The 26808-nt window shown below is 57.1% G+C and overlaps 4 protein-coding genes and 2 long non-coding RNA genes across 9 annotated transcripts; 4 read left to right on the plus strand and 2 right to left on the minus strand.

Moving 5' to 3' along the window:
• The first annotated feature begins 79 nt into the window (after positions 1–79).
• On the plus strand, positions 80–3828 carry LOC122207670 (izumo sperm-egg fusion protein 1-like). The gene is made up of 9 exons (XM_042917794.1): positions 80–456; positions 912–986; positions 1358–1444; positions 1702–1722; positions 2072–2152; positions 2328–2428; positions 2688–2841; positions 3148–3406; positions 3635–3828. The coding sequence occupies exons 1-9, from the start codon at positions 222–224 to the stop codon at positions 3726–3728; spliced, it is 1107 nt and encodes a 368-aa protein (XP_042773728.1). The 5' UTR covers positions 80–221; the 3' UTR covers positions 3729–3828.
• On the minus strand, positions 3783–4516 carry LOC122207678. The gene is made up of 2 exons (XR_006196966.1): positions 4045–4516; positions 3783–3947 (listed from the first exon to the last, which is right to left on the minus strand). It is a non-coding gene; the product is annotated as an uncharacterized LOC122207678 (long non-coding RNA).
• A 31-nt stretch (positions 4517–4547) lies between these two features.
• LOC122207667 (izumo sperm-egg fusion protein 1-like) lies at positions 4548–9527 on the plus strand. Of its 2 annotated transcripts, XM_042917786.1 has the most exons (10): positions 4548–5239; positions 5615–5689; positions 6028–6114; positions 6370–6396; positions 6753–6833; positions 7018–7118; positions 7369–7522; positions 7807–8116; positions 8342–8548; positions 9443–9527. In XM_042917786.1, exons 1-9 carry the CDS (start codon positions 5005–5007, stop codon positions 8532–8534), a joined length of 1263 nt encoding a protein of 420 aa, XP_042773720.1. In that variant the 5' UTR covers positions 4548–5004; the 3' UTR covers positions 8535–8548; positions 9443–9527. The 2 variants fall into 2 exon arrangements, with proteins under 2 accessions (XP_042773720.1, XP_042773721.1); XM_042917787.1 differs by lacking the exon at positions 6028–6114 and having other exon boundaries at positions 4549–5239.
• LOC122207676 lies at positions 8545–8939 on the minus strand. The gene is made up of 2 exons (XR_006196964.1): positions 8817–8939; positions 8545–8654 (listed from the first exon to the last, which is right to left on the minus strand). It is a non-coding gene; the product is annotated as an uncharacterized LOC122207676 (long non-coding RNA).
• LOC122207669 (izumo sperm-egg fusion protein 1-like) lies at positions 9459–13241 on the plus strand. Of its 2 annotated transcripts, XM_042917793.1 has the most exons (10): positions 9459–9531; positions 9811–9962; positions 10385–10459; positions 10839–10925; positions 11198–11218; positions 11564–11644; positions 11833–11933; positions 12185–12338; positions 12628–12802; positions 13028–13241. In XM_042917793.1, the coding sequence occupies exons 2-10, from the start codon at positions 9887–9889 to the stop codon at positions 13218–13220; spliced, it is 963 nt and encodes a 320-aa protein (XP_042773727.1). In that variant the 5' UTR covers positions 9459–9531; positions 9811–9886; the 3' UTR covers positions 13221–13241. The 2 variants fall into 2 exon arrangements, with proteins under 2 accessions (XP_042773727.1, XP_042773726.1); XM_042917792.1 differs by lacking the exon at positions 9459–9531 and having other exon boundaries at positions 9728–9962.
• Positions 13242–13312: 71 nt separating this feature from the next.
• RASIP1 (Ras interacting protein 1) lies at positions 13313–26630 on the plus strand. Of its 2 annotated transcripts, none has more exons than XM_042917784.1 (12): positions 13313–13617; positions 13823–13963; positions 14606–15291; positions 16777–17132; positions 19785–20438; positions 21663–21700; positions 21933–22084; positions 22191–22306; positions 23846–24089; positions 24296–24468; positions 25498–25645; positions 26208–26630. In XM_042917784.1, exons 2-12 carry the CDS (start codon positions 13827–13829, stop codon positions 26405–26407), a joined length of 2904 nt encoding a protein of 967 aa, XP_042773718.1. In that variant the 5' UTR covers positions 13313–13617; positions 13823–13826; the 3' UTR covers positions 26408–26630. The 2 variants fall into 2 exon arrangements, with proteins under 2 accessions (XP_042773718.1, XP_042773719.1); XM_042917785.1 differs by having other exon boundaries at positions 22203–22306.
• Positions 26631–26808: the final 178 nt, after the last annotated feature.

The raw sequence follows: 26808 nt of genomic DNA on the forward strand, positions 1-26808 counted from the left end.
CCGCTGTTCGGCTACAACATTCAAGGTCAAGGTCGGGCAGCCGCTGTCTAGGGTGCCTTGGGACTCCGGACACCTCGGTTTCCTAACGGAGAAGTGGGAGCCCTGCAAATTGGGGCTCTTCGTCTCAGGGATAGGCTTCTTTCCCCTTAGCGATCACCTCCTCCGAGTGGGGTGGGAGGACCCTCCCCGGGGTTCTGTGCGGGCTGAGCCCTCTGGCCTCAATGGGTCCCCAAGTAGCCCTCCTGGTGGCGGCGCTAGCCGGCTGCCTGCTTCGGGCCCGGAGCTGTGTCATTTGTGATCCAAGGGTCGTGGCCGCGCTGGACGCCTTGGAAAAGGAATACCTGCCTACCCACCTCGCCCCCGGGCGTCACAGACAAGTGATGGAAAGGATAAGAGAAACCGTGAGGGATTTCCGGGACCTGCCATATTTAGAGGACACCTTTATGGGGGTTATCGGTGAGGGCAGGGTAGAGAGTGGGAATGCAGGGTGGAGGGAAAGCAGGGGTCTGGTGCTCGGATTGCTGGAGGCGGGGGAGGGACGGGACGCAAGGGTTGGAGGCAGAGTCTGCTGGGTTCGTGAATGGAGAAGACTGAGATGCCGATTCCAGGCCTTCCCCTGGGCAAAGGAATACGCTGTTTCCCTAGTCCTTACCCTGCAATTTTGTAAAAAAACAACAAACAAACAAACAAACAAAAAACAAAAAAAAAAAAAAACAAAAAACAACAAACCCAGAAAACAACAAAAAAAACTACATCTCCCAGAAGTCAACGGGCGTGCAATCCATTTACAGCCCTGGCCTTGCCCAGTAGCCTCATGGGTATTGTAGTTTTTGACACTAGCTGAGCCAATGAGACCTTAAGGCTTGGAATCTGAGGTCTAGCTCCTCTCCCCGCATCCTGTGTCCCTCCAGATGAGGCCACAATGGAAACGTCAGTCTTAAGTTTTCTGAGGAGTGTGAGACTTATCAGAAACAGTGGTGCAGCAGGTAAATCCACACAGGGGCCAGGGGATGGGGCTCCAGAAACTTTTAGAGAAATGTTTTTTGGTGAGGACGGGTCTGGTAGTGGCTCGGGAGCCCACCTGCCTGGGTTCAGCTTCCCGCCCAGTCACCCCTTGCTGTGTGGCCTTGAGGGAGGAATTTCCCAGATTTGTCCCCTCCAAAATGGGTCCTAACAGTGTCTGCATGCAGGCGTCACTTTGCTCAGCGGCGGCATTGTTAAGTGGTCATTCAATTTTCACTGTCCCTCCCCTCACCGTCCCATCCCAATGTGGAATGCCAATCTCTTCACACAGAAGGAACTTCCTCCTGGGGTGGGTGGGGAGGGGAAAGCACTCTGTCACCGTGCTCCTTCCCAGATGACTCTTTCGAGAAGGAGGTCTCCAAGATATTGACTCGGGAAAAGGCAACCTTTCAGAGCTACATCCTTCGGTTCCAACGAGAGGGTGAGGGATGATGGGTTCTGTACGCGACCACAGCCCCTTCCTCCAACAATCCCAGGGTCTCTGCCCCCAGCCCCCTGCTTCTCTATGTTCACTTCCTCACGTCTGCCGATCCGGTCTTCCCTGGGACCCAGAGATCCAGACATCCGGGTCTTTCCGCCCTCAAACCCAAGAGCCCAACCCAAAACGTAGTTCTTCTTCGTCCTTTCTCTCAAGTACTTCATCTTTGATCTGATTTTTTTTTTTTTCTATCGAGGCAGATTTATGTCCCAACAAATGTGGTGAGTCCGGATTATGGGAGCTGGTCCTCTATTCCTTATCCTCGCTGGGTTAATACCCAGCCTGTCTCCTCCCGCGTTGGGTCTCGATGGTTCTTCATTCTCCACGTCAGAGAAGTTCCTGTTCTCCAAGTCCTCCTGCACAGCGGTCTCACTGGGCAGCGGGTCATGTTCTACGTGTGCTCTTTACTGAGCCTGGTTCCATCAGTCTTCCCAAGTACTGCCTTCTAGCCCTGCCCCCTGGGCTGACCTCCAGGGATTAGGCGCCTGAGTCCTCCCCAGACCTTGGCCCTGCCCTCTCCGTGTAGCCTGGCCTCTGGGGGCCAATACCGCTTCGTTCCTGCCCCTTCAGGTACGATGTTGCAGCGTCTGATGTGGTGCAGTAATTGCGTCCAGGACAATTACGTTTGTCGAAAGACCAGAGATTGCGGGGGTGAGAGAGCTGGGGCCAGCTGCGGGGGTTGGCAAGAGAGGGGCGGAGCCAGAGGACAGCGTGAGTCTAGAGAGGGCGGGGACTGGAGAAAAAGCAGGGCGGAGCCCAAGTGGAGGGAGTTGAGAGAGGGCCAGCAACCTTGAAGAAACACCCGACCTTAATCCCCTGTCCCCAGTTCGCCACATCAACGTCCACGAAAAGGAAGACCTGGTCCTGGACTGTGAGCTCAACTGGCATAAGTTATCTCAAGGCCTGACCTATTACAGCTTTTACAGGGTGGGCCCTTCAACCCCACCAACCCCAAGTCCATTAGGCTTGGTTGAGCGCCCACCCCGGTATCCACAAGCTTGTTCCCACAATCCCCATGACCCATGACCTACCAGGTTTGACTTCTGATCCCCGGGGACCCCACACCCTTAGCAGTATACCCTGGACTCCCATCTCCCCCATTGAGATCTCGTGATGCTCTCACCCCTGTAATTCCCCAACCCCTGAATTCCCCAGGCCTCTGTGACCCCTTGAGCTTTGGGCCTAGGTTTGGGGGAGCAATTCTGAGACCTTGTTGTACAAGGGGAAATGGCCCACCCTGACCAAGCCCCTCGTGAGGCCAGAGGATGCGGGTGACTACCGCTGCGAGTTGGGCATTGAGCGATCCGGCCCGGCCACGGTCATCCATTTTGAAGTCACAGGTCAGAGCTGGGGAGTCCACGGAGGTGTGGGAATCAGGGTCCTGGGTTTGGGGGATGGCAGGCAGCGTGGGGGCGTGGTCTTCAGGTTAAAACTTCCCTTCGGGGTGTGGATTCAGGCCACGGGGGTGGGGCTCCCTGTTCTGGGTGTGGCCACCGCTCTCATTGACCGGCCTTCCAGCAGTGAAGGTCATAATTATCTCCTTGAAGCCCTGGGTCTTGGGGGAGGTTGGTGTGGAGAGAGCATGCCTGGGCCAGGGGGGACCCTTGGGGCCTGCTCAGGTCGGCTCTTTCCCTCTCCTCTGTCAGTGTTGCCTCAAAGAATCTTTGGGGAGATAACGTCCAAGTCTTCAACCTTTGTAACCCAGCCATCAACCACTGAAACCCAGTCACCAACCATTAGAACACAGTCCCCAGCCATTGGAACCGAGGCTGAGGAAATCTGGGGTGACCTTTCCCCAACCCTCCGGCCCTCCGAGTGTTCAAACCCGAAGAACGTGCAGACAGGCCTTCTGATAGGGCTGCTGCTCTGGTCCTTTTTGCTGCTGATCCTGGGCTTTGTCACCGGGTGAGCCAACCACTGAAGAGGCAGGACGCGGAGAGGGGGCGGGGTCTCCACCTTCCTACTGCAGGAGAGGTCCTGCGGGGGATGGGGCTTAGAAAACTGGGTGGGGTTTACCCAGGTGGGCAAAGCTTAGGCCATGCTAGAAAATGATCAGATATTAGGAGGCTGGGGAAGGTGTCCCTCCCTGGGGACCTGATCCTTTACCACTTTCTGTGCCCCACCCTCCCCCAGCATACTCTGCTTTCGGTCTGGGATGGTGGTCGATTCCATAAAGTCCAGATACCACACCGAAATGGCAGCTGCTCCGCGGGACCAGGCTCCATAGAGTCAGCTGTCACAGAGCCGCGTTCTCAAAGTACCGAAGGACGAGGACACAGGACCAAGTCACAAATAAAGATTTATCTGGTTGCTGAAATATCAGATTCATTTCCTCGGGTCTGATCCTCAGTTTTGGTTTCCTGAGAGGAGAGCTCTGGGGCTGGTCTCCTGTCCTAGGAGGAGAGACCCGGAAGCGGGGTCCCTTCGTCGTGGCAGGGTCACCTGGCTGAGATGTAATTCCAGCATCGAGGAGTGGGGCAGAGCCAGGCCTACCCAGACCTCCTCCCCCAGGCCCATCTCTTGACAGGGCGCCCCCTCCTCACTCTTCCAGCCGGCTTTCCTCTGGCGTTTTCCTGTCCCCCAGCCACTGCTGTGAGCCGGGGCAGAGGCAAAGGCTGAACATGAACAGCGGGTTTAGGAACCAACCAGGGAGAACGGAAACAGGACGCCGGGGTGCTGTTGGGACTTGAAGCAGGGTAAGAATCGGGACCCGGGGATCCTCACGCCTCCTACTTCAGACCCAAGAGCCAGTCCCCAGGCATCTCCCATAAGAGCACCCAGGAGTTAGGCTCCCATCCTTCTCCTCCACCCACACTCATTAGTCTGAGCCACCCCTCTGCCCCAACCCGACCGCTCAAGGGCCTCATCTGGAAGGAATGGATAGATGAAAAGTTCTAGCGTGAGAGGGGGCGGTCTGCATCATCCTGGAACCATAGGCGGAGCCTCCCTTTGTTGCCGTCCAATCAGACTCAGAGTTGGATTTCTGGGCGGGGCCAATGAAGCTTCCTGGGAGTGTCTCTAGGGAAGTCAGGGGCCCAGTGTAGGCCGGTAGAAGGCGGCGGCTGTGGGATTCCATTCTACGTTGAGGCGATCCTCGAGCCTGACTCCAGTCATAAAGTTCTCCACATCACGTGACCAACCTCACCCTGGCTCCAACAACATCCTTAATATTATTCATGGCAAAATAGACTGGAGGGAGGTGGCCGGCTCGTCCCTCTAAATGCCCTCAGCCTGGATTCCGCTATTCAGCGAACCCTACGTGTATTCGACGGTACAACCTTCAAGCTCAAGGTCGGAGAGCGGCTGTTTAGGGTGCATCGGGACTCCGGACTCCTCGGTTTCCTAACCGAGAAGTGGGAGCCCAACAAATTGGGGGTCTTGTCTCGGGGAAAGGGTTCTTTCCCCTTAGCGATCACTTCCTCCTCCGTGTGGGGTGGGCGGACCCTCCCCATAAAGTCCAGATAGTCCTGGTGGGTTCTGCTGGGGCTGAGCGCTCTGGGGAAATGGGTCCCCAAGTTGCCCTCCTGGTGGCGGCGCTAGCGGGCTGCCTGCTTCTTGCCCGGAGCTGTATCACGTGTGATGAGAGGGTTGTGAAGCAGTTGGACGCCTTGGAAAAAGAATACCTGCGAACCCACCTTGCCCCCGGGCGGCAGAGAGAAGTGATGGAAAAGATAAGAGATACCGTCGACAGTTTTAAGGACCTGCCAGATATACAGTCTACCTTCAATGGGGCTGTCGGTGAGGGCACGGGGGAGCGTGGGAACCCTGGGTCCTGGGAAAGGAGGGGTCTAGTGTTAGAATTGCTAGGGGCAGGGGGCGACGGGAGGGAAATGCTGAAGGCAGTCTACTGGGTTCGGGCGTGGAGAAGGCTGGGATGCAGAATCCAGGCCTTGCCAGGCCTAGGAATACACTTCCCCTATAGGCCTTACCTTGCCATCTTGGATAAAAACTACAACTCCCAGCAGGCAACGGGCGGGCAATCGCTTTACAGCCCCATCCTTGCCCAGGAGCCACATGGGTATTGTAGTTTGTAACACTAGCTGAGCCAAGAGAGCTTAAGGCTTGGAATCTGAGGTTAGAGCTCCCCTCCCCGTATCCCCTGTTCCCCTCCAGATGAGGCCACAATGAAAATGGCAGCGTCGAGTTTTCTGAAGAGTATGAAACTTATCACAAACCGTGGTTTAAGAGGTAAATGCACACACGGGCCAGGGGAGAATCTCCAGAATCTTTTGGCTCTGGAGTCAACCTGCCTAGGTTCAAATCCCCCCACCCCCGGTCATCCCCTAGCTGCGTGGCCTTGGAGGAGGTTTTCCGCCTCTAAAATGGATCATAACGGTGCCTGGACACCAGCCCTCGCTTAGCTCAGTGGCCCGCAAGGTTAAGTGGTCATTCAATTTCATTGTCGCTCCCTGAGAAGTCCCCAACGGGAACTGGCATGCCCTTCAGACAGAGGCAAACTTTCTGCACCTCACTCCTGGGGTGGGGAGCGGAGGGGAAGCACTTTACGTCACCCTGCTTCTTCCCAGATGACACTTTAGAGAAGGAGTTCTCTGAGATGTTGACTCGGGAAAAAGAAAGCTTTCAGAGCTACGTCGCTCGGTTCCAAAGAGAGGGTGAGGGAATATGGGTTCTGTACGGGACCACAGCCCCTTCCTCCACCAGTTCCAGGGTCTCTGTCCCCAGCCCCCTGCTTCTCTACGTCCAGCCCCTCACCTCTCCCGACCGCGCCCTCCCTTGGACCCAGAGCTCCAGGCACCCGGGTCCTTCCTCCCTCCAACCCAAGAGCCCAACCCCCACCTATTCCTTGGCCCCCCTCTCTGGTGTCCTTTACCTTTGAAATCTGATTATCATTTCATCGTTTTCTCCAGGTGAGGATTCTTGTCCCAACAAATGTGGTGAGTCCAGATTATGGGAACTGGTTTTCAATCCTTCATCCTTGCCCCGTGAATACTCAGCCTTTTTCCTCCGGCTTTGGGTCTCCTTGGTTCTTCCTTCCCCCCGTCTGAGAGGTTCCTGGTCCCCAGTAGTCCTTCTGCACAGCGGACTTCCTGGACAGCGGGTCCCCTTCTCTGGGCGCTCTTTCCTGAGACTGGTTACACCCCTCTTCAGGGAGGACTGCCCTCTAGCCCCGCCCCTTGGGCTGACCTCTAGGGATTAGGCGCCTGACCTTGCCCCAGACCTTGGCCCTGCCCTCTCCGTGTAACCCCTTCTCTCGGGGTGCCGAATTACAGCCTCGTTCATGCCCCTTCAGGTGTATTGTTGCGGCTTCTGAGGTGGTGCGATTCTTGCCTGCTGCACACTTACCCTTGTCGAAAGTCCACAGATTGCGGAGGTGAGAGGGCTGGCGCCAGCGGGAGGGGTTGGCGCAGGAGGGGCGGAGCCAGGAGAGAGGGAGTCTTGACAGGGCGGAGACTGAACCTGGCCTGTTAGCAAAGAAGGGCTTAGACCCGGTTGGAGGGAGTTGATGGAGAGCCTGGAAGCACGAGGAAGCACCCCACCATTACCCTCGTCCCCAGTGCGCCAAATCAACGTCCACGAAAAGGAAGACTTGGTCCTGGACTGTGAGCTCGACTGGCACAAAATTGCTACAGGCGCGACCGGTTACAGCTTTTACAGGGTGGGCCCTTCGACCCCAAGTCCATGAGGGTTGTGAGCCCCCGACTCCTGTAGCCACAGGCTTGTTCCCACAATCCCTGTGACCCATGACCTACAGGTTTGCCTTCTACGGATCCCCGGCGACCCCACGCCCTTACGGGTATACCCTGGACTCCCATCTCTCCCCTGAGGTCTCCTGATGCTCTCGCCCCTGTACTTCCCCAAACCCTGAATTCCCCAGGCCCCTGTGACCCCTTGAGCTTTGGGTCTAGGTTTGGGGGAGCAAAGCTGACAGCTTGTTGTACATGGGGAAATGGCCCACCCTGACCAAGCAACTGGTGAGGCCCGCGGATGCAGGTACCTACCGCTGCGCGTTGGGCACTCCGGGAGTGAGCCTATTCTCGGCCATCCGTTTTGAAGTCACAGGTCAGTGCTGTTGACAGAAGTGTGGGGTTCGGCTTCGTGAAAACGAAGTGTGGGATTCAGTTGGATTAAAACTTCCTGTCGGAGTGTGGTTTCAGGCCACGGGGGTGTGGCTTCCTGGCCTGGGTGTGGCCCCCGGCCACCTTGACCTGCTTTCTGCAGTTAGGGTTGGGAGTATCTCCTGGGAGGCCTGGGTGTTGGGGACGGTTGACGTGGCGAGAGCTTGCCTGGGTCAGGACGGGCCCTTGGGACGCTCTCAGGTCCGTTCTTTTCCTCTTCTCTATCAGTGTTGCCTCGGAAAATCATCTCGGCGATGGTGACATCGTCCAAGTCTGCAACCATTGGAGCCCAGTTACCAACCATTGGAACCCAGTCACCAAGCACTGGAACCCAGTCACCAAGCACTGGAACCCAGTCACCAACCATTGGAACGCAGTCACCAGCCATCAGAACCGAGGCCGAGGAGGAAATCTGGGATGACCTTTCCCCAACCCTCGAGCCCTCAGAGTGTTCAAAGCCCGAAAATGTGCAGACCGGCCGTCTAATAGGGCTGCTTCTCTGGTGCTTTTTCCTGCTGATCATAGGATTTTTCACTGGGTGAGCCAACCACTGAAGAAGGCAGGGCTTGGCGTGAGGGGCGGGGTCTCCACCTTCCTGATGTGGGAGGGGTCTTGTGGGGTTTAGAAAACTGGGAGGGGCTCACCTACATGGGCGAAGCTTGGGTCATTGCTAGAAAAGGATCAAATACAAGGGAGGGAGGGAGGGGTGTCCCTCAGTCAGGACCTAATCTGTTACCGCATTTTGCACCCTACCGTCCCCCAGCGTACTTTGCTTTCGGTCTGGGATGGTGATCGATTCCATAAAGTCCAGATTCCGCACCGACAAGGCAGCTGCTCCACAGGACCAGCTTCCACAGGGTTGGCTGTCACAGAGCCAGCTGTCCCATGACCAGCTGTCACAGAGTCCGCTTTCGGAAACCCAGGTTCCGAAAGCTGAGAAACTTCCGGAGGAATAGGCGACAGTACCAAGGTGCAAATAAAGATTTATCTGGTTGTCTCTACATCAGGTTCATTTCCTCAGGTCTGACCCTCGGTTTTGGTTTCCCCAGAGGAGAGGTCTGGGCTGGTCTCGTGTCCTAGAAAGAGAGACCGGAAACCGTGTCCCTTCATCGTGGCAGGGCCACACTGGCTGAGATGTAGCTCCAGAATTAAGAAGTGGGGAAGGGCCAGTCCTACCTAATTCTCCCCACCCCCACCCAGGTCCGGTCCTCTCCAAGGAACCCTGTCCCCACATTTACCATGGGTTTCCTCTTGCCTTTTCCTGTCCTGCAGCCAGTGCTGGGAGCTGGGGCAAAGCCTGACAGGAACAGTGGGGCCAGGAAGCCACCAGGGCCAACGGAGCCAGGGTTCCGGGGTGCTGTTGGGACCTGAGGCAGGGGAAGACCCAGGCATCCGGGGGTCCACACCCAAGAGCCCGTCTCCAGCAATCTTCCATCCCAGCACCCACGAGCTAGGCTCCCATCCTTCTCCTCCACCCAGACTTACGAGTTCACCCCAGCCCCCAGCATGGCAACCCCACCACTGAGGGCCTAGTCTGGGGGGACCAGATGAACTTTCTAGTCTGAGAGGGGGCTGTCTGCTTTGTCCTGGAACCATAGGCGGAGCCTCCCTTTGTTGCCGTCCAATCAGACTCAGAGTTGGGTTTGTGGGCGGGGCCAAGAAAACTCCCGGGGAGCGTCGTCTCTAGGGAAGTCCGGCGGGGGGGGTGGGGGGGGTGGGGGGGCGGGCCAGGTAGTAACGTAGAAGGGGGAGGGTGTGGGAATTCCTTGTAGATGGGGTGAAAGGTGACCCTGGCTCCGGTCATAAAGCCCTCCACATCACGTGACCAACTTCACCCTCTCCCCAACAACATCCTTATTTTCAGTCTTGGGAAATCGAGTGGAAGACGGTGGCCTGCTCGTCCCTTCCAAAAGCCCTCAGCCTGGTTTCGGCTGTTCCGCTACAACATTCAAGGTCAAGGTCGGGCAGCGGCTGTCTAGGGTGCCTCGGGACTCCGGACACCTCGGTTTCCTAACGGAGAAGTGGGAGCCCTGCAAATTGGGGCTCTTCGTCTCAGGGATAGGCTTCTTTCCCCTTAGCGATCACCTCCTCCGAGTGGGGTGGGAGGACCCTCCCCGGGGTTCTGTGCGGGCTGAGCCCTCTGGCCTCAATGGGTGCCCAAGTAGCCCTCCTGGTGGCGGCGCTAGCCGGCTGCCTGCTTCGGGCCTGGAGCTGTGTCATTTGTGATCCAAGGGTCGTGGCCGCGCTGGACGCCTTGGAAAAGGAATACCTGCCTACCCATCTCGCTCCCGGGCGTCACAGACAAGTGATGGAAAGGATAAGAGGAACCGTGAGGGATTTCCAGGACCTGCCATATTTAGAGGACACCTTTATGGGGGTTATAGGTGAGGGCAGGGTAGAGAGTGGGAATCCAGGGTGGAGGGAAAGCAGGGGTCTGGTGCTCGGATTGCTGGAGGCGGGGGAGGGACGGGACCCAAGGGCTGGAGGCAGAGTCTGCTGGGTTCGTGAATGGAGAAGACTGAGATGCCGATTCCAGGCCTTCCTCTGGGCAAAGGAATACGCTGTTTCCCTAGTCCTTACCTGCAATTTTGTAAAAAAAACAAACACACAAACCCACAGAAAAAAAACCAAAAACAACAAAACGACATCTCCCAGAAGTCAACGGGCGTGCAATCCATTTACAGCCCTGGCCTTGCCCGGTACCCTCATGGGTATTGTAGTTTTTGACACTAGCTGAGCCAATGAGACCTTAAGGCTTGGAATCTGAGGTCTAACTCCTCTCCCCGCATCCTCTGTGTCCCTCCAGATGAGGCCACAATGGAAACGTCAGTCTTAAGTTTTCTGAGGAGTGTGAGACTTATCAGAAACAGTGGTGTAGCAGGTAAATCCACACAGGGGCCACGGGAGGGGCTCCAGAAACTTTTAGGGAAATGATTTTTGGTGAGGACGGGTCTGGTAGTGGCTCTGGAGCCCACCTGCCTTGGTTCAGCTTCAGGCCTGGCCACCCCTTAGCTGTGTGGCCTTGAGAGAGGAATTTCCCTGGTTTGTCACCTCTAAAGTGGGTCCTAACAGTGTCTGCACGCCAGGCGCCGCTTAGCTCAGTGGCCAGCATTGTTAAGTGGTCATTCAATTTCACTGTCCCTCCCTGAGATGGCCCCAAGGTGGAACGCCAGCCTCTTCAGATGGAGGCAAACTTCCTGCATGTCCTCCTGGGGTGGGTGGGACGAGGGGAAGCACTCTGTCACCCTGCTCTTTCCCAGATGACACTTTCGTGAACGAGTTCTCCTGGATGTTGACTCTGGAAAAGGCAGCCTTTCAGGGCTATGTCGCTCGGTTCCAAAGAAAGGGTGAGGGACGATGGGTTCCATCAGGGACCACAGCCCCTTCCCCCAACAGGTCCAGGGTCTAAGTCCCCAGCCCCTGCTTTCTATGCCCAGCCTCTCACGTCTTCCCACCCCGTCCTCCCTGGGACCCAGAGATCCAGACATCCGTGTCCTTCTTCCCTCCATCCCAAGAGCCCAAACGCAACCTATTCCTTCTCCCCCCTCTCATCTCCTTTAACAGGAATCTGATAATCCTTTTTTTGTTGTTGTGTTGTTTTTTCTTCCTTCTGAGGCAGATTTCTGTCCCAACAAATGTGGTGAGTCCGGATTACGGGAACTGGCTTTCTATCCTTCATCCTTGCCCCGTGAATACCCAGCCTTTTTCCTCTGGCTTTGGGTCTCCCTGGTTCTTCATTCCCCCCGTCTGAGAGGTTCCTGGTCCCCAGTAGTCCTTCTGCACAGCGGACTTCCTGGACAGCGGGTCCCATTCTCTGGGCGCTCTTTCCTGAGACTGGTTACACCCCTCTTCAGGGAGGACTGCCTTCTAGCCCCGCCCCTTGGGCTGAGCTCTAGGGATTAGGCGCCTGACTCCGCCCCAGACCTTGGCCCTGCCTTTGGCCTCGCCTCTCAGGGCGAATACAGCCTGGATCCTGTCCCTTCAGGTACAATGTTGCAGCTTCTGATCTGGTGCAGTAACTGTAAAAAGCAGCTTCACGCTTGTCGAAAATCCAGAGATTGTGGGGGTGAGAGAGCTGGGGCCAGCCGCAGGGGTGGGCGCCAGGGGGGCGGAGCCAGACTTGTGACACCGCCCGGGGGGGGGGCGGAGACTGTAGCCCGCCCACCAGAGAAGGTGGGACCGCCACCGAGTGGAGAGAGTTGAGGGAGGACCAGGAACCTTGAAGAGGCAAAGGAGCACAACCTGTCTCTCCAGTGCTCCAAATCAATGTCCATGAAACGGAAGACCTGATCCTCGACTGTGAGCTCGACTGGCATAAATTATCCCAAGGCCTGACCTATTACAGCTTTTACAGGGTGGGCCCTTTAACCCCAAGTCCATAAGGCTTGTGTGAGCGCCGACCGCCTCATCCACAAGCTTGTTGCCACAATCCCCATGACCCATGACCTACCAGGTTTGACTTCTAGGGATCCCGGGGACCCCATGCCCTTACCAGTAACCCTGGACTCCCATCTTCCCCACTGAGAGCCCGTGATGCTCTCACACCTGTACTGCCCCAAATCCTGAATTACCCCAGGCCTCTGTGACCCCTTGAGCTTGGGTCTAGGTTTGGGGGAGCAATCCTGAGACCTTGGTGTCCGAGGGGAAACGGCCCACCCTGATCAAGCGACTGGTGAGGCCAGAAGACGCGGGTAACTACCGCTGCGAGTTGGGCACTGAGCGATCCGGCCCAGCCACGGTCATCCATTTTGAAGTCACAGGTCAGAGCTGGGAGTCGACAGACGTATGGGACTCAGGGTCCTCGGTCTGGGGGGCAGTCAGCTTCAGCGAGCGACCTGGGGGGCCTGTCTGTCGGGGTGTGGTTTCAGGCCAAGGGGGTGTGGCTTCCTGCCCAGGGTGCGGCCACCTCTCACAGTGGCCTGGCTTCAGGCAGTGAGGGGCGTGCTTATCTCCTGGGAGGCCCGGGTCCTGGGGAAGGTTGGCGTGGACAGAGCTTGCCTGGGCCACGACCGGCCTTCCCAGGACTGCTCCTTCTCTCTCCTCTGTCAGTGTTGCCCAAAAGAGTCATCGAGGAGATCCCGAAATCAAACCCCGGGACCCAGTATCAGCGGTTTCGATCCCTCAAGCCGACAGAGTGTCTGAATCCCAAGGACGCGCTGAGAGGCTTTCTGTTCGAGATGCTGATCTGGGGCTTTGTGTTTCTGATCATCGGCTTTGCCACCTCGTGAGCCGCCTCCCGGAGAAGGCAGGGCTTGGGGCGAGGGGCGGGGTCTCCGACGTCCTAACGTAGGAGGAGGTGTTAGGGGGAGGGGCTTAGAAAAGAGGGGCGTGCTTACCTAGGGCGGCGAAGCTTGGGTCATAGAAAAGGATCAGATCTAGGGAGGCTGGGAGGGGTGTCCCTCACTCAGGACCTAATCTGCTTACACGATTGCACCGCACCCTTCCCCAGCGTACTTTGCTTTAGGTCTGGGACCCTGATCGATTCCGTCAAGTCCTGGGTCCGTACCGACAAGGCAGCAGCCCCAGAGGACCAGGGTCCCCAGAGTCGGCAGTCACAGAGCCCGGTGTCACACAGTCAGCCTTCACAGAGCCAGGTTCCGAAGGTACCGAACGAAAAGCACACCGTACCAAGGCGCAAATAAAGATTTATCTGGTTGTCTAAATATCGGATTCATTTCCTCCGGTCTGATCCTCACTTTTGGTTTCCCAAGGAGAGGTCTGGGGCGGGTCTCCTGTCCTCGGAGAGACTGGGAAGTCAGTTCCCTGTGTCAAGGCAGAGCCCAACTAGCTGAGATGTAATTCCACAATCAAGGAGTAGAGAAGGGCCTGCCCTACGCAGATCTCCTCCCCCAGGCCCGGTCCCCTCACAGGACGCCCCCTCCCAGCTCTTCCTGCCGGGTTTCCTCTCGCCTTTTCCTGTCCCCCACCCAGTGCTGGGAGCCGGGGCAGAAGCAAAGGCTGAACGGGAACAGCGGGGTCAGGAACCAACCAGGGCCAACGGAGCCAGGGCCCCGGGGTGCTGTTGGGACCTGAAGCAGGGTAAGAACCAGGGAGCCAGGAGTCCAGACCCCTCCTCCCTCAGACCCAGTGGCCAGTCCCCACCCATCTCCCATCCCAGCACCCAGGAGCTTAGCTCCCATCCTTCTCCTCCACCCAGACTCAGGAGTTTGAGCCCCAGGCCCCTCCATCCCAAACCCCACTACTCGGGGCCTCAGGAGTTGGGGTCTTACCCATCCTTCCTTAGGGCCATGCTATCTGGTGAACGGAAGGAGGGCGGAAGCCCCCGCTTCGGGAAGCTCCACCTCCCCGTGGGCTTGTGGATCAATTCTCCCAGGAAGCAGCTGGCCAAGCTGGGACGCCGCTGGCCTAGCGCCGCCTCTGTTAAGTGAGTGCCCACCTCCCCCAGGCCCCTGTCCCTCCTCTACCTACCTCCCAACTGTCCTCGTTTCTGATCCAGTCTCTGTACCGGGGAAGGCCAGGGGCCCCGAGCGTTGACTGCAGTTCCTTTCCGGAATGGGCAAGCGAGGTAGCGGGCTGGAGGAGACAGACAGTGGGCCACAGTGCTCTCAGAGTCCGGTCGGGGAAGAGTCGGGGCTGGATAGGGGCCCTCGCTGGATGGACAAGGCGATGGGGATACAGGGGCAAGGGTTTGATTCCCCTTCCTTCCTCCCCTCCCTGCTTACCTCTTGCAACTTCCTTAGGTGCCACTCACCTTCATTTATTTCTCTCTCTCTCTCTCTCTCTGACTCTGGCCTCTGCCCAACTCCGTATCTGTACACTCGCGTCTCTCCCCCTTCTGTGGGTCTCTGTCTCCCTCTTTATCTGTGTCTCTGTCCCTCTCTTTCCCTGGGTTTCTTTTGCTCTTTCGGTCCGGATCTGTGTCCCCTCTCAATGGGTCTCTCTGTCACTCTCCGGGTCTCTGATCCCTCCGTCTGGGTCTTCGCCCACCTCCTTCCTTCGTCTTCCACCGTCGGCCTGTCTCTCTCGGTCTCTTTGCCGCCTCTCCGCGCCCCTGGCGGGTTCCCAGGTCTTCTTCCTCGGACACGGGGAGCCGCAGCAGCGAGCCGCTGCCCCCGCCGCCGCCGCACGTGGAGCTGCGGCGAGTGGGCGCGGTCAAGGCGGCCGGGGGAGCCTCCGGGAGTCGCGCCAAGCGCATCTCCCAGCTCTTTCGGGGCTCGGGGACCGGGGCCACGGGGTCCGGCGGCGCGGGAGGCGCCGGGACTCCGGGGGGCGCTCAGCGCTGGGCCAGCGAGAAGAAGCTGCCTGAGCTGGCCGCGGGCGTGGCCCCCGAGCCCCCGCTGGCCGCCCGCGCCACGGCACCCCCGGGGGTCCTCAAGATCTTCGGCGCCGGGCTGGCGTCGGGCGCCAACTACAAGAGCGTGCTCGCCACTGCGCGCTCCACGGCACGCGAGCTGGTGGCCGAGGCGCTGGAGCGCTACGGGCTGGCGGGAAGCCCCGGCGGCAGCCCAGGCGAGAGCAGCTGCGTGGACGCCTTCGCGCTGTGCGACGCGCTGGGCCGGCCCGCGGCGGGCGGCGTGGGCAGCTGCGAGTGGCGGGCGGAGCACCTGCGCGTGCTGGGCGACTCGGAGCGTCCGCTGCTGGTGCAGGAGCTGTGGCGAGCGCGGCCCGGCTGGGCGCGCCGTTTCGAGCTGCGCGGCCGCGAGGAGGCGCGCCGCCTGGAGCAGGAGGCCTTCGGCGCGGCGGACAGCGACGGTGAGCCGGCGGGGGCCCGACTCCGGGGCGGGGCCTGGGGGCGGGGCGGAGCCTGTCCCGGAGGCGGGGCCAGCGGGGAGGCGGGGCGGGGCTTGGGGGCCGGGATCTGTGGGGCCTGAGAGACCAGGGGTAGGCTGGAGGCGGGGCCCCCGGGAGAAAGTGGAGGGGGGGGGGGAATGGGAGGAGCCTAAAGCCCCGGGTCAGGTCGGGGGCGGGGCTGGGGCTAGACCGGAGTTATTGCCAGAGTGGATGGGCGGGGCTTGTGATGGGGTGGGGGGCGCCTGCTGAAGACAGTAACCCAGAGCCAGAGGTGTTGAGTGGTGGTGGTCGTCCGCGTGGCTAGAAGGCCTCTCGCGAGAGGCAGGGCTGACGTCGATTAAGCCTCTAAGGGGGAGGAGCCTGGAGAGTGAAGAAATGGTGGGCTTGTTTGGGGTCGAAAATGATCCAAGCTTTAGGAGCGCCTGAGTTAAGCCTCCGACTTAGGATCGGATCATGATCCATGATCGCTCGGTCCATGAGCTCGAGCCCGGCGTCGGGCTCTGTCCTAACAGCTGGGAGCCTGGAGCCTGCTATAGATTCTGTGTCTCCTTCTCTCTGCCCTTGCCCTGCTCGTGCTCAGGCTCATGCTCTCCCTCTCTTAAGAATAATTAAAAAAACAGATCGAAGCTTCAGAGGATCTGACCTTGGAGCAGGTGGATCTCGGCTGGGTTGGCTGCAGACTGTGGGTGGGAGATTTGAGGGTGGCGCATGGGAAATGAAGACGTAACACCATCAAGGGCTTACATGCTGGCCTGGCCTTTGAGGAAACGTTCCTGGAACAGGAGGTGGTCCCCTTGGTGAGACAGTAAGTGCAGAGCAGGGCCCGGCAGGGATGGAGCCTGGCTCTAAGGGAGGGGCTGCTCACAGAACCTTCTAACGCTTTTCTCTTTCTGAGCCTCCCATCGGGGACACAGAGTGGTGTAGCGGTCAACCTCCTGAGCTCTGAACTCTGGCTTGGATTCCGATCCGTTCTTTGTCGGTTCCGCTCTGCAAAACCCTAGGGCAAGATGAAATCGGAAAATGTATAAAAGGGTTTTTTAGCACAGGGCCTGGCACATAGTGGTCGCCTAATAAAGAATGGCAATTACAACCATCACTGTCTTTTTTTTTTTTTTTTTTTTTTTCCCCAAAAAGCATTGCTTGAGCGCCTACTGTGGGCCACACATTATTTAGGGCCCTGGGGGAATACAGTGAGCACGTGACAGATGAGGTTCCCACCCTCCTAGATTTCGCGGCCTAGTGAGAAACAAATCACTAGTTCGTTCCTTCCGTTCACCATCACCCACTCTGTGCCAGGCACAGGGAACAGCATATACAGAAAACTAAACGTGGGAAGCAGCCTCACCTCTCTGTGGTCAATTTTTTGTCTCTTTATCATCTCGGTTCTCCGACCGTGTCTCGGTCTCTTTGGAGTCTCTTGCCTCATCCCTCTCCGTCTCTCCGCAGGCACGGGTGCCCCCTCGTGGCGGCCACAGAAGAATCGCTCCCGGGCGGCGTCCGGAGGGGCGGCCCTGGCCAGTCCGGGCCCGGGGTCCGGGTCAGGGCCCCCCGCTGGGTCCGGGGGCAAAGAGCGCTCGGAAAACCTGTCCCTGCGGCGCAGCGTGTCGGAGCTCAGCCTGCAGGGTCGCCGGCGGCGGCAGCAGGAGCGCAGGCAGCAGGCGCTTAGCATGGCCCCAGGGGCAGCCGACACCCAAATCGGACCTGCTGACCCTGGCGACTTCGATCAGTTGACCCAGTGCCTCATTCAGGCTCCCAGCAACCGTCCCTACTTCCTGCTGCTCCAGGGCTACCAGGACGCTCAGGTAAGGCAGCCCCTCCTACCCCGGAGAGAACTACTACGCTCCGACCTACCTGCGACCTTACTTCCTCTGCAGGGCGACAAAATTACAACTCCCAGAATCCCCTGGGTCGCGGTAGTCTCAGGTTTGTGGGAAGGTGTGGGCCCAGCAAGGTAGGGTTCCAGGGTAGGAGAGGTCATTGTGGAAGACAGGGGATGGGGGGGAAGAGGTGAAAGTCGTGGAGGTTGATGGCTGAAAAAGATTTTGCTGGAAGAACAAGTGGGGAATGGTTCATTTCATGCAATGTTGGGGGGAAACACTGTCTTTGTCTGTCAAGGGGGAATGCGAGAGCCTATCGTAGAAAAGGGATCTCCTTGTAAGCGTCTATTTCTTGATGAGGAGTAATTGAACTGTCTATCTTGTTTGGGAGGAAGATAATTTCATTGATGTATGGGATCTTGTTCTGGGTAAGCGTATATTTTCTTGGAAGGAGCAGACTAACCCACTTTCTAAGCGGGTTTACACTGGAATGATTTGACTCTTGTTAGGGGACGTAGGTGGTACGGATGCTTCTGTTTTCTATATTTGGGTGACAATAGAACTTGCTTGAGTGTTAGGCAGCAGAGAGGGAGAAAGGATTAGCAGATAGTAGAAAATGATTCGTGGGTTAGTGGGAAATTGTTTCATTAATAGAAACAATGCACTCTTGGAAAGACTCATTTGTGTGTGTGTGTGTGTGTGTGTGTGTGTGTGTGTGCGCGCGCGCGCGCGTGCGCGCGCGCGCGATGATTGGGGGAGCCATGTTTGTGGTGTTGCCCAACTTTGAGTAACAGCAGTACAGCCAAGTTCCACAGGTACTGCTGGGAATCAGTGGGAAAGCCCACTCTAGAAGGTAGTGGAGCTCAGCAAATAGTCCCATTTGTGCTGTCGGAGAGCGATCCAGTCGGGTTCGGTGGCCTGTGCGTGGGTGTGTATGAGTGAGAGGTTAAGACTATTGAGAGAAGGGCTTGCGTGGAAGAATTCATTCCTCCTTACTGGGGCAAGTTCCTTACAGGGAGGGGTTTGCAGACAAGGTTGGAGAATAGGAGAGCCTGTTTTGGGAAGAGGGGGAACGTTGGGAGCATCCATTCTTTTGAATGGGGTTCATGAGAAATTCCTTTCTAAGAAAGAGGCTTCTATGGAAGTATTCCTTCCTGGGGAAGAGTAATCAGAGGTGCATCTCTTGGGGAGGAATTTATTTGCACTCATCTATTCATGAGTGGCTATAACCCGGGAGTTCATTGTGGGCACTGTGGAATCCCTTCTGGGGTTGAGTAATTTTAGAAAAGGGTTTCATGTATTTTGGACCATTCCATTGCTTCAAACAGGGAGGGATAACAGGAGATCTTACCTTCGGAAGGTGGTCATACTGGAAAGATCCATTTTCTAGAGGCAGATGAACAAGTCCGTTGTAGGAAGGGGTCTCTTTGGAAATGTCCATCCATGAGGTAAAGGTAATGCGTGAGTTCAGGGCAGGGTTTATGGATATCAGGATGACTATTGTCCCAACGTGAATAGAGAACAGAGAGTCTATTTTAGGAAGGGGGCCAGACTGAGCTCTTCCATTTTTGTAGGATGGAGATGGGAGAGTCATTTAGGAAGGGGGTCTTCTGGAATGCACCTCTTCATTTGGTGGATGAAATGGGACACTCCATTATAAGAAGAGGGTCTCCTGGAAAACATCTATTCATAAGGTGTGGTTACTAGAAGACCCACTATATGGAGAGCTCCATGGAGAATGTTCTTTGTTGGGATGAGAATACTGAAAGCATCCATTGATGCAAAGGAGAGGATCTTTGGAATCCTCTATCATGGGAGTGGGGGTAGTAGGTGAGTCCATTGCAGTATTATTTCTCCTTGGAAGCGAGTTCAGCATGGGGTGGGGGAAAATAAGGGTCCTTTGTAGAAAGGGGGTCTCCCTGGAAGTGTATGTTCATGGGGTGGACATAATGGAAGCAACCTTTGTTCAAAGGGGGCAGTTGCCTTAAAGATATCCGTCCTGTGTCTTGGAAATATTCAGAGAAGCTCTTATTAAAAGGGGAAATGTCTTTGGAAGTCCCCATTCTGGTGGTGGAAGGACTGGCAAATGGGGCCAGGGGTAGAGACATGGGAGGGCTCACAGGAGAAAGATGTCCTTGGAAAGTTCCATTCTTTGAGGGGCAAGTGAATGGGCAGTCCACTGTAGTCATGGGGGTGTGGTGCTCTTGGAAGCACCCCTTCTTTGGACTCTGTATCATGGGAGAGTGCATTGTGGGAATGGATTTCCTTGAAAGGGTCCATTCAGAAGAGGTGAGAAGAGGGGGGGCGTCTCCTTGGAGAAATGTCTCCTGGAAAACATCAATAATTTCAGGGAGGGCAATTACAGAACTCATGTCAAGAAAGGGGTTTCCTTATACGTAGCCAGTCTTCCAGATGGGCGTTCTGGACCAGTCCATCGCAGGAGGTGCCTTTGAAGAGTCCACTCATGGTTAGGGGAAGCAATTGCTGAGGCTTTGGGGGACCCCAGGAGATCTCCTTGAAAGCGTTCATTCTAAGCGAGGTGGTGGATGGGAGAGTCCTTTGTGGCCAAGGGTCCCCTTTGGAAACATCCGTTCCTCACGGAGCTGTGTCTCTCCTGTACCTCCACCTTCCCTCCAGGACTTCGTGGTGTATGTGATGACGCGGGAGCAGCATGTCTTCGGCCGCGGCGGGAACTCCTCGGCCCGCGGTGGGTCCCCGGCCCCGTATGTGGACACCTTCCTCAATGCCCCCGACATCCTGCCGCGGCACTGTACGGTGCGTGCCGGCCCTGAGCCCCCGGCCATGGTGCGCCCGGCCCGGGGTGCCCCGGTCACGCACAACGGGTGCCTCCTGCTGCGCGAGGCCGAGCTGCACCCTGGCGACCTGCTGGGGCTGGGCGAGCACTTCCTCTTCATGTACAAGGACCCCCGCGCTGGGGGCTCGGGGCCAGCGCGGCCGCCGTGGCTGCCCACCCGTCCGGGGGCCTCCCCGCCAGGCCCCGGCTGGGCCTTCTCCTGCCGCCTGTGCGGCCGGGGCCTGCAGGAGCGCGGCGAGGCGCTGGCGGCCTACCTGGATGGCCGCGAGCCGGTGCTGCGCTTCCGGCCCCGCGAGGAAGAGGCGCTGCTGGGTGAGATCGTGCGCGCAGCTGCGGCCGGCGCCGGGGACCTACCACCGCTGGGGCCGGCCACGCTGCTGGCGCTGTGCGTCCAGCATTCAGCCCGGGAACTGGAGCTGGGCCACCTGCCGCGCCTGCTGGGCCGTCTGGCCCGGCTCATCAAGGAGGCTGTCTGGGTGAGTGCCTCCAACCGCCGTCCAACCCCGTCTGCTCCCCGTGGGCTTCCCCCAGCCTCTCGTCGCCCCCTGCCGCCCGTTTGGAAGTCGAGCAGGATGAAGCCACCTCTCCCCTGATGCTTAGGAGGGGCCTGGGCTCTCCAGTAAGGGATCTCGCGGGGTGCTGGGAGTGGTGGATTCATCCGCGGTGCCGGAAGAGAAGGCAGCGAAGAACCACCTTTGCGGCTCTGGGATAAGGGGAGAAACGATTCTGGGAGCCGGGGGAAGAGAGCTCCTGGGATGAGAAGTCAGGAGAGACCGTTGTGGGAGGTGAGGCGGGCAGCCCGTTGGGCCCGAAGCTTTGAACAGTAGTGGGCAAGACCGTGCTTGGAGGCGAGGGAGGACAAATCCATTGGACCTACAGATGGAAGTACCTGGGAGAAATCATCCAGATTTCTGGATTTTGGGGGGGAGGTTAAAGTCGCCATCCAATTGAGCTAGGGCTTCTCAGAGCGAGGGTTAAAGAAGGGCCTGGGCGGTAAGAAGAAACTTCTATTTGAGCAGAAGTGGGCCTGAGGGAGGTAGACCGCCTGCAATTATAGGGCTTTGCATTTTATTTTCTTTTTGTAAGTTTATTCTATTTCTTTTGAGAGAGAGCGCGCGCACCAGGCGCAAAAGTGGGGGAGGGGGAGAGAGAGAGAATCCCAAGCAGGCTCTGCACTGCCCACGCAGAGCCGGGTGTGGGGCTTGAACTCGGGAACTGTGAGATCGTGACCTGAGCTGAAGTCGGACGCTCAACCGACTGAATCACCCAGGCACCCCTAGGGCTTTGTGTTTTAAAAGGTATGGAGAGGTGAGGGACGGACGCAGGGGTGGCTCAGTCGGTCAAGTGACTGAGTCCCGTTAAGGAACTGACTCACGGTTCCTGAGTTCAAGCCCCACATCCAGCTCTGGGCTGACAGCTGGGAGCCCGGAGCCTGCTTCAGATTCTGTGTCTTCCTCTCTCCCTTCCTCTCCCCCACTCACACGTACACACACTCTCTCTCTCTCAAAAATAAACATTAAAAAAGAAAAAAAAAAAAAAGGTACAGAGAGGTGAAACCATTCTAAACCTGGGGGTTAGGGTCCATTTGAGCGTGGAGAGGCTGTGTCAAAAAGGTGCTTCCAGAAATGACCAGGGTATCAACTCATACGTCTCTCTCCCTCAATTCCACGCGCCTTGATTCTGAGCTTACTGTTCTCCAGGAAAAGATCAAGGAAATCGGAGACCGCCAGCCAGAGAAGTAAGAGAAATTCTGGGAAGAAGGGTTATAGAGGGATGCAGGGGTGGGGCTCTGCAGGCAGGCTCTTCCTTGGCCCCCAACTTTTCCAGCTGTGAAATGGGGATTGGCCTCTGCCCTCAATTAGATCCAGAGCTCGGGGTTTGGACACTATGGTGGGGGTTGGGCAGAGATCACCCCACCCCCATTACGATAATGGACTGTCCCGTTAATGGGTCCTTTCCTCCTTCTCCAGCCACCCTGAGGGAGTCCCCGAGGTGCCCTTGACTCCCGAGGCTGTGTCCGTAGAGCTGCGGCCACTCATGCTGTGGATGGCCAACACCACGGAGCTGCTGAGTTTTGTACAGGAGAAGGTGCTGGAAATGGAGAAGGAGGCCGACCAGGAGGGTGAGCTCTGACCCAAGCGCAGGCCTGTCCGGGATCCCTGTCATTCCCTCTACTTGGGGACTTGGGCTCCTGCCTGTCAGCCTCTGGTTCTCTCTCTTACCCCCAGGCCTGTCCTCAGACCCACAGCTCTGCAATGACTTGGAATTATGTGATGAGGCCATGGCCCTCCTGGATGAGGTCATCATGTGTACCTTCCAGCAGTCTGTCTACTACCTCACCAAGGTTGGTCTTGTCCCCTGCTGCCTGTTTGACATAACCTCGCTTCCTGTTTGCATTACATCGTGTTGCTCTGACGTCACTTCCTAGTCGACCTTGTGAGATTTCCCGCTTCTCTGACATCACTTCCCGTTCACCCCAGGGCTTTGCTGTTCTGATACCCCTTCCTGTTGGAGCCTACATCACTTCCCGCCTTTCTGGCTTCTTCTCCTGGGTCTGCATCTGTCCCCTCGTGACAAGTGAACTTTACGACCTGGTCATATCACCCTTATCATTTTCTCAAGCTCCTGTTTTCTTTTTCTTTTTTTAAATGTTTTTATTTTTGAGAGAGAGAGAGAGAGAGACAGAGCGCCAGTGGGGGATGGCCAGAGAGAGAGAGGGAGACACAGATTCCGAAGCAGGCTGTCAGCACAAAGCCCAGTACGGGGCTCGAACCCACAAACCGTGAAATCATGACCTGAGCCGAAGTTGGACGCTCAACTGACTGAGCCCCCCAGGTGCCCCTCAAGCTCCTGTTTTCTAAGTCCACTCTTCAGTGACTGGTAAAATAGATAGATGATAGATAGATAGATATCAAATAGTGTCAGGCACTGTCACTTAAACTAAAAGTCCTCTGTAATCAGGCTTCGCTTCCTGTTTGCTGACTTCATTTCCTATAGCTCCGAATTCACTCCCTTTTCCAAGCCACAGACCTTCTCCCTGGAGTGCTAGTCCTGAGGACCTGCTTTCTCCCCAGGCCCCCAACCACCCTTGACCTTGATATTGCTCCTTGGAATTCTCAGGGTTTCAGGCTTACCGTGGGTCTGAGTCCCTGTCTGTAAACGGAGCGGGGATCTTTGGGGACTGATCAACGTAAAGATGTTCCTTAAGCAGCCTGGATTTGTGAAGCCCTTTCCTCCAAGGCTTCGCTTCCTGTACATTCCTGCCACGTGTGGCTTTATTTCTTCTTCGGCTCTGACCTCATTTCCTGTCCTTGGCCCGATCTCACTTTCCACTGGCTCACTGCCACTTTGCTCCCACTTCCTGACTCTTCTATTCTTTTTCTTTCCTTTGGGAATTCTGGATAAATCACTCTTTGACTGAAGGGGGCCTCTTTGTTCAGCGTCCTTTGTCCTCCGCGAGCTGTCCGTGTTGAGAAACACAAGTCCCGGGGCTCCTGGGTGGCTCAGTCAGCTGAGCGTCGGACTTCAGCTCAGGTCCCGATCTCATGGTTCTTGAGTTCGAGGCCCGCGTCGGGCTCTGTGCCGACAGCTCGGAGCCTGGAGCCTGCTTCGGATTCCGTGTCGGCCCCTCTCTGTCCTTCCCCCACTTGAGCTCCGTCTCGTTCTCTCGCTCAAAAAGAAATAAACACTGAAAAAATTTCAAGGCTTGAGGCGTCCCAGGCCTGATGAATGCCGGAAAGCCACCTGGAAAGTAGGGATTTGCTCACAGAGGCCTTTAGGGTGTCGAAGGTGGAATGGGCTCTAATTCCCAGAAGCTCTACCGCCCGGAAGCTTCCAGGAAGGTGTAGTCCAATCATTTGTTTCCATCTCTGTATCTTCTTAGACTCTGTATTCAACGCTGCCTGCTCTCCTGGATAGTAACCCTTTTACCGCCGGGGCAGAGCTTCCGGGGCCCGGCGCCGAGCTGGCGGCCATGCCTCCGGGGCTGAGACCCACCCTGGGCGTGTTCCAAGCAGCCCTGGAACTGACCAGCCAGTGTGAGCTGCATCCCGACCTGGTGTCTCAGACTTTCGGTTACTTGTTCTTCTTCTCCAATGCGTCCCTCCTCAACTCGCTGATGGAACGAGGTGCGGGTCAGAGCGGGGAAGGGGCAGGGACGAAGGGGCGGGAGCCATCGGGACCCAAGTCAGTTCAGAACATACCACAGGATCAGGCCTCATCTTTAGAGAGTCTGGAGAGCAAGCTCCAGATCCCAAGCTGAAAAATAAGAAGGGTCCGGGAGGCAGGAGGGCAGAGTCCCCGCACCCATTCCCCTTCCTAACCTTCCCCACAGGTCAAGGCCGACCTTTCTATCAATGGTCCCGAGCTGTCCAAATCCGGACCAACTTAGACCTCGTCTTGGACTGGCTGCAGGGGGCCGGGCTGGGCGACATTGCCACTGAATTCTTCCGGAAACTCTCCATAGCTGTGAACCTGCTCTGTGTGCCCCGCACCTCCCTGCTCAAGGTGATTCCCGATCCCTGACCTCTGACTCCCCAACCCCCCCCCCCATCCATCCTCTGTATTCAGCCCACCCTTGACATCCCCTTGGCCCTCACGTTATCCCCAGTCCCAGCGCAGACACCGTGGGTGATGCACTGGCAGTTAGAAGCCAGCCCCAAGCGTCCAAAGTGCACCTGAATCCCAGTGGGACTTCCGAATAATAGTTTCCAAGGCCCCCTCCCTCAGTCATGCTGGTTCCGAAAGTCTGGTATGAGACCAAGGAATGCGACAGTCAAAACATTCATTGAACGTAAACTAGATACCAAACACTGTCAAGCACTGCTCATTGAGTGCTGATTAAGCCTCATGAAATAGGTTATTAATTGACCGTTTGTTACAGACAAGGAAACTGAGATTCGGGCAGGATAAGTTCCTTGATTTCTTTTGTTGATATTTCTCAGACTTTTACAGAGCACTTAATAAGCACCAGGCCGTGTTCTAAGTATTTTACGATCTTGCCATATTGAAACCTCAGAACAACCCTATTAGGTGGTGCCTAATCCCTCCACCCCCAATTTACAGATGAAGAACCTGAGGCACAGGGACTTGCCAGAAGGTAATGAGTAGTCCAGCCGGGATTTTTGAACCCAGGCAATCCGGGTCCACCGCAATGATGACTTGGTTGTCATCTCAGTTCAGTAGATCCAAACTTTATTTTAAATTTTATTATTTAAAAATTTTTACATTTATGTCTGCACAGAGCCCGACGCGGGGCTCGAACTCACAAACTGTGAGATCATGACCTGAGCCGAAGTCGGAAGCTCAACCGACTGAGCCACCCAGACACCCCACAAATCATTTTTTTTTTTAAAGCCGAGAGCACCCCCTTTCTCACCATCACTTTGGTGACAGCCTGGCTTCGCAGTCACAATCTGGCTGCACAGACACCACGGCCGACCCCCTACATCGGTACCCTCTAGGGGGGGCCTTCCATTCAGGCTTTCTCAGCTGTCCCATAACAACCACCGACTTCTCACCTCATCTTCCCACCAGGCTTCTTGGAGCAGCCTACGAACTGACCACCCCACGCTGACCCCTGCTCAGCTTCACCATCTGCTCAGCCACTACCAGCTGGGTCCTGGCCGTGGGCCACCACCTGCCTGGGACCCTCCCCCTGCAGAGCGAGACGCTGTGGACACAGGTGAGGCCCGGTGGGGACAGAGGCACGGGGGCTGTCAGCTGTTTTCTGGCCTCAGGACCTAGGAATCCATAGCCCCTTCCTCCTTCTGACCCAGGATTCTGGACCCTTAACCCTTTCCTCCCTCGAGACCCAATAAGTGATGGGCCCCAACTCCCTCCTCCGCCAGGATACGGGATTTCAAGCCCCAGCTCCTCCTCTCCCCCCCCCCCCCCAGGGTTCAGGCCCCCAGCCCCTTCCCCCGACAACCTACCCTTCTCACCCAGGGGCTCGGGTTCCAGGCCCCTCCACGAAGGAATCCGTAAAACTAAGTTCCCAGACCTTCCTTCCTCAGACCCAAGAACCCAACTACCTCGCCCGTCTCCCAGGCAGCGGTGGCCTTTCTTTGTCTGAACTACAACTCCCATGATGCTCGGGGACTCCCAAGACTCGTGTTTGAGTGGGTCCCGCTCCGGGAATTGCTGGTTGAAGTCTGTCCTTCCCTCGGGGGTGACGCAGCCTCTCTCTAACACCGCTGCCTCACGCCCATTTTCAGAATTTGACGCCGTCTTCTTCTGTCTCCTAGGGGACATCTTCGAGAGCTTCTCCTCCCATCCGCCCCTCATCCTGCCCTTGGGCAGCTCGCGCCTGCGCCTCACGGGTCCCGTGACGGACGACGCCCTGCACCGCGAACTGCGCAGGCTCCGCCGCCTCCTCTGGGATCTGGAGCAGCAGGAACTGCCGGCCAATCACCGCCACGGACCTCCCGTGGCCACGCCTCCTTGAGGGCCAATAACCAGCGAGCGCGCGACCCTTGAAAATTCTTCGGCTTCTGCTCCCTGGAGCCCGCCCGAGCTCAGGGCTCTCTGGGAGTTGTAGTTCTATCCCCCGCGTGGCATGCCGGGAGTTTGAGTTTTCGGGTCGCAGAGGATGGGACAGTGGGAAGACGGGCTTGGGAGGTGAGGGCGAGGAGCAAGGAATAAAGGTATCTGTGGTGTTGGCACCGCCTCGCTTGTTAAGACTTGGGAACGCTGGCGATGATGATTTTCTGCGGATTAGAGCACCAGGTTCCTCGACTGGAGCCTTGAGTTCTTGCCGAGGCCCCGGGGGTATTTATAGCCTCGGCCTCAGCTTGCCCTGGGGCTTGTAATCCAAACCGGGAGCCCTGGGGCCTCGCAACGCATTTC

The sequence above is a fragment of the Panthera leo genome, chromosome E2, assembly GCF_018350215.1.
Source record: "Panthera leo isolate Ple1 chromosome E2, P.leo_Ple1_pat1.1, whole genome shotgun sequence".
Classification (NCBI taxonomy): Eukaryota; Metazoa; Chordata; class Mammalia; order Carnivora; family Felidae; genus Panthera; species Panthera leo.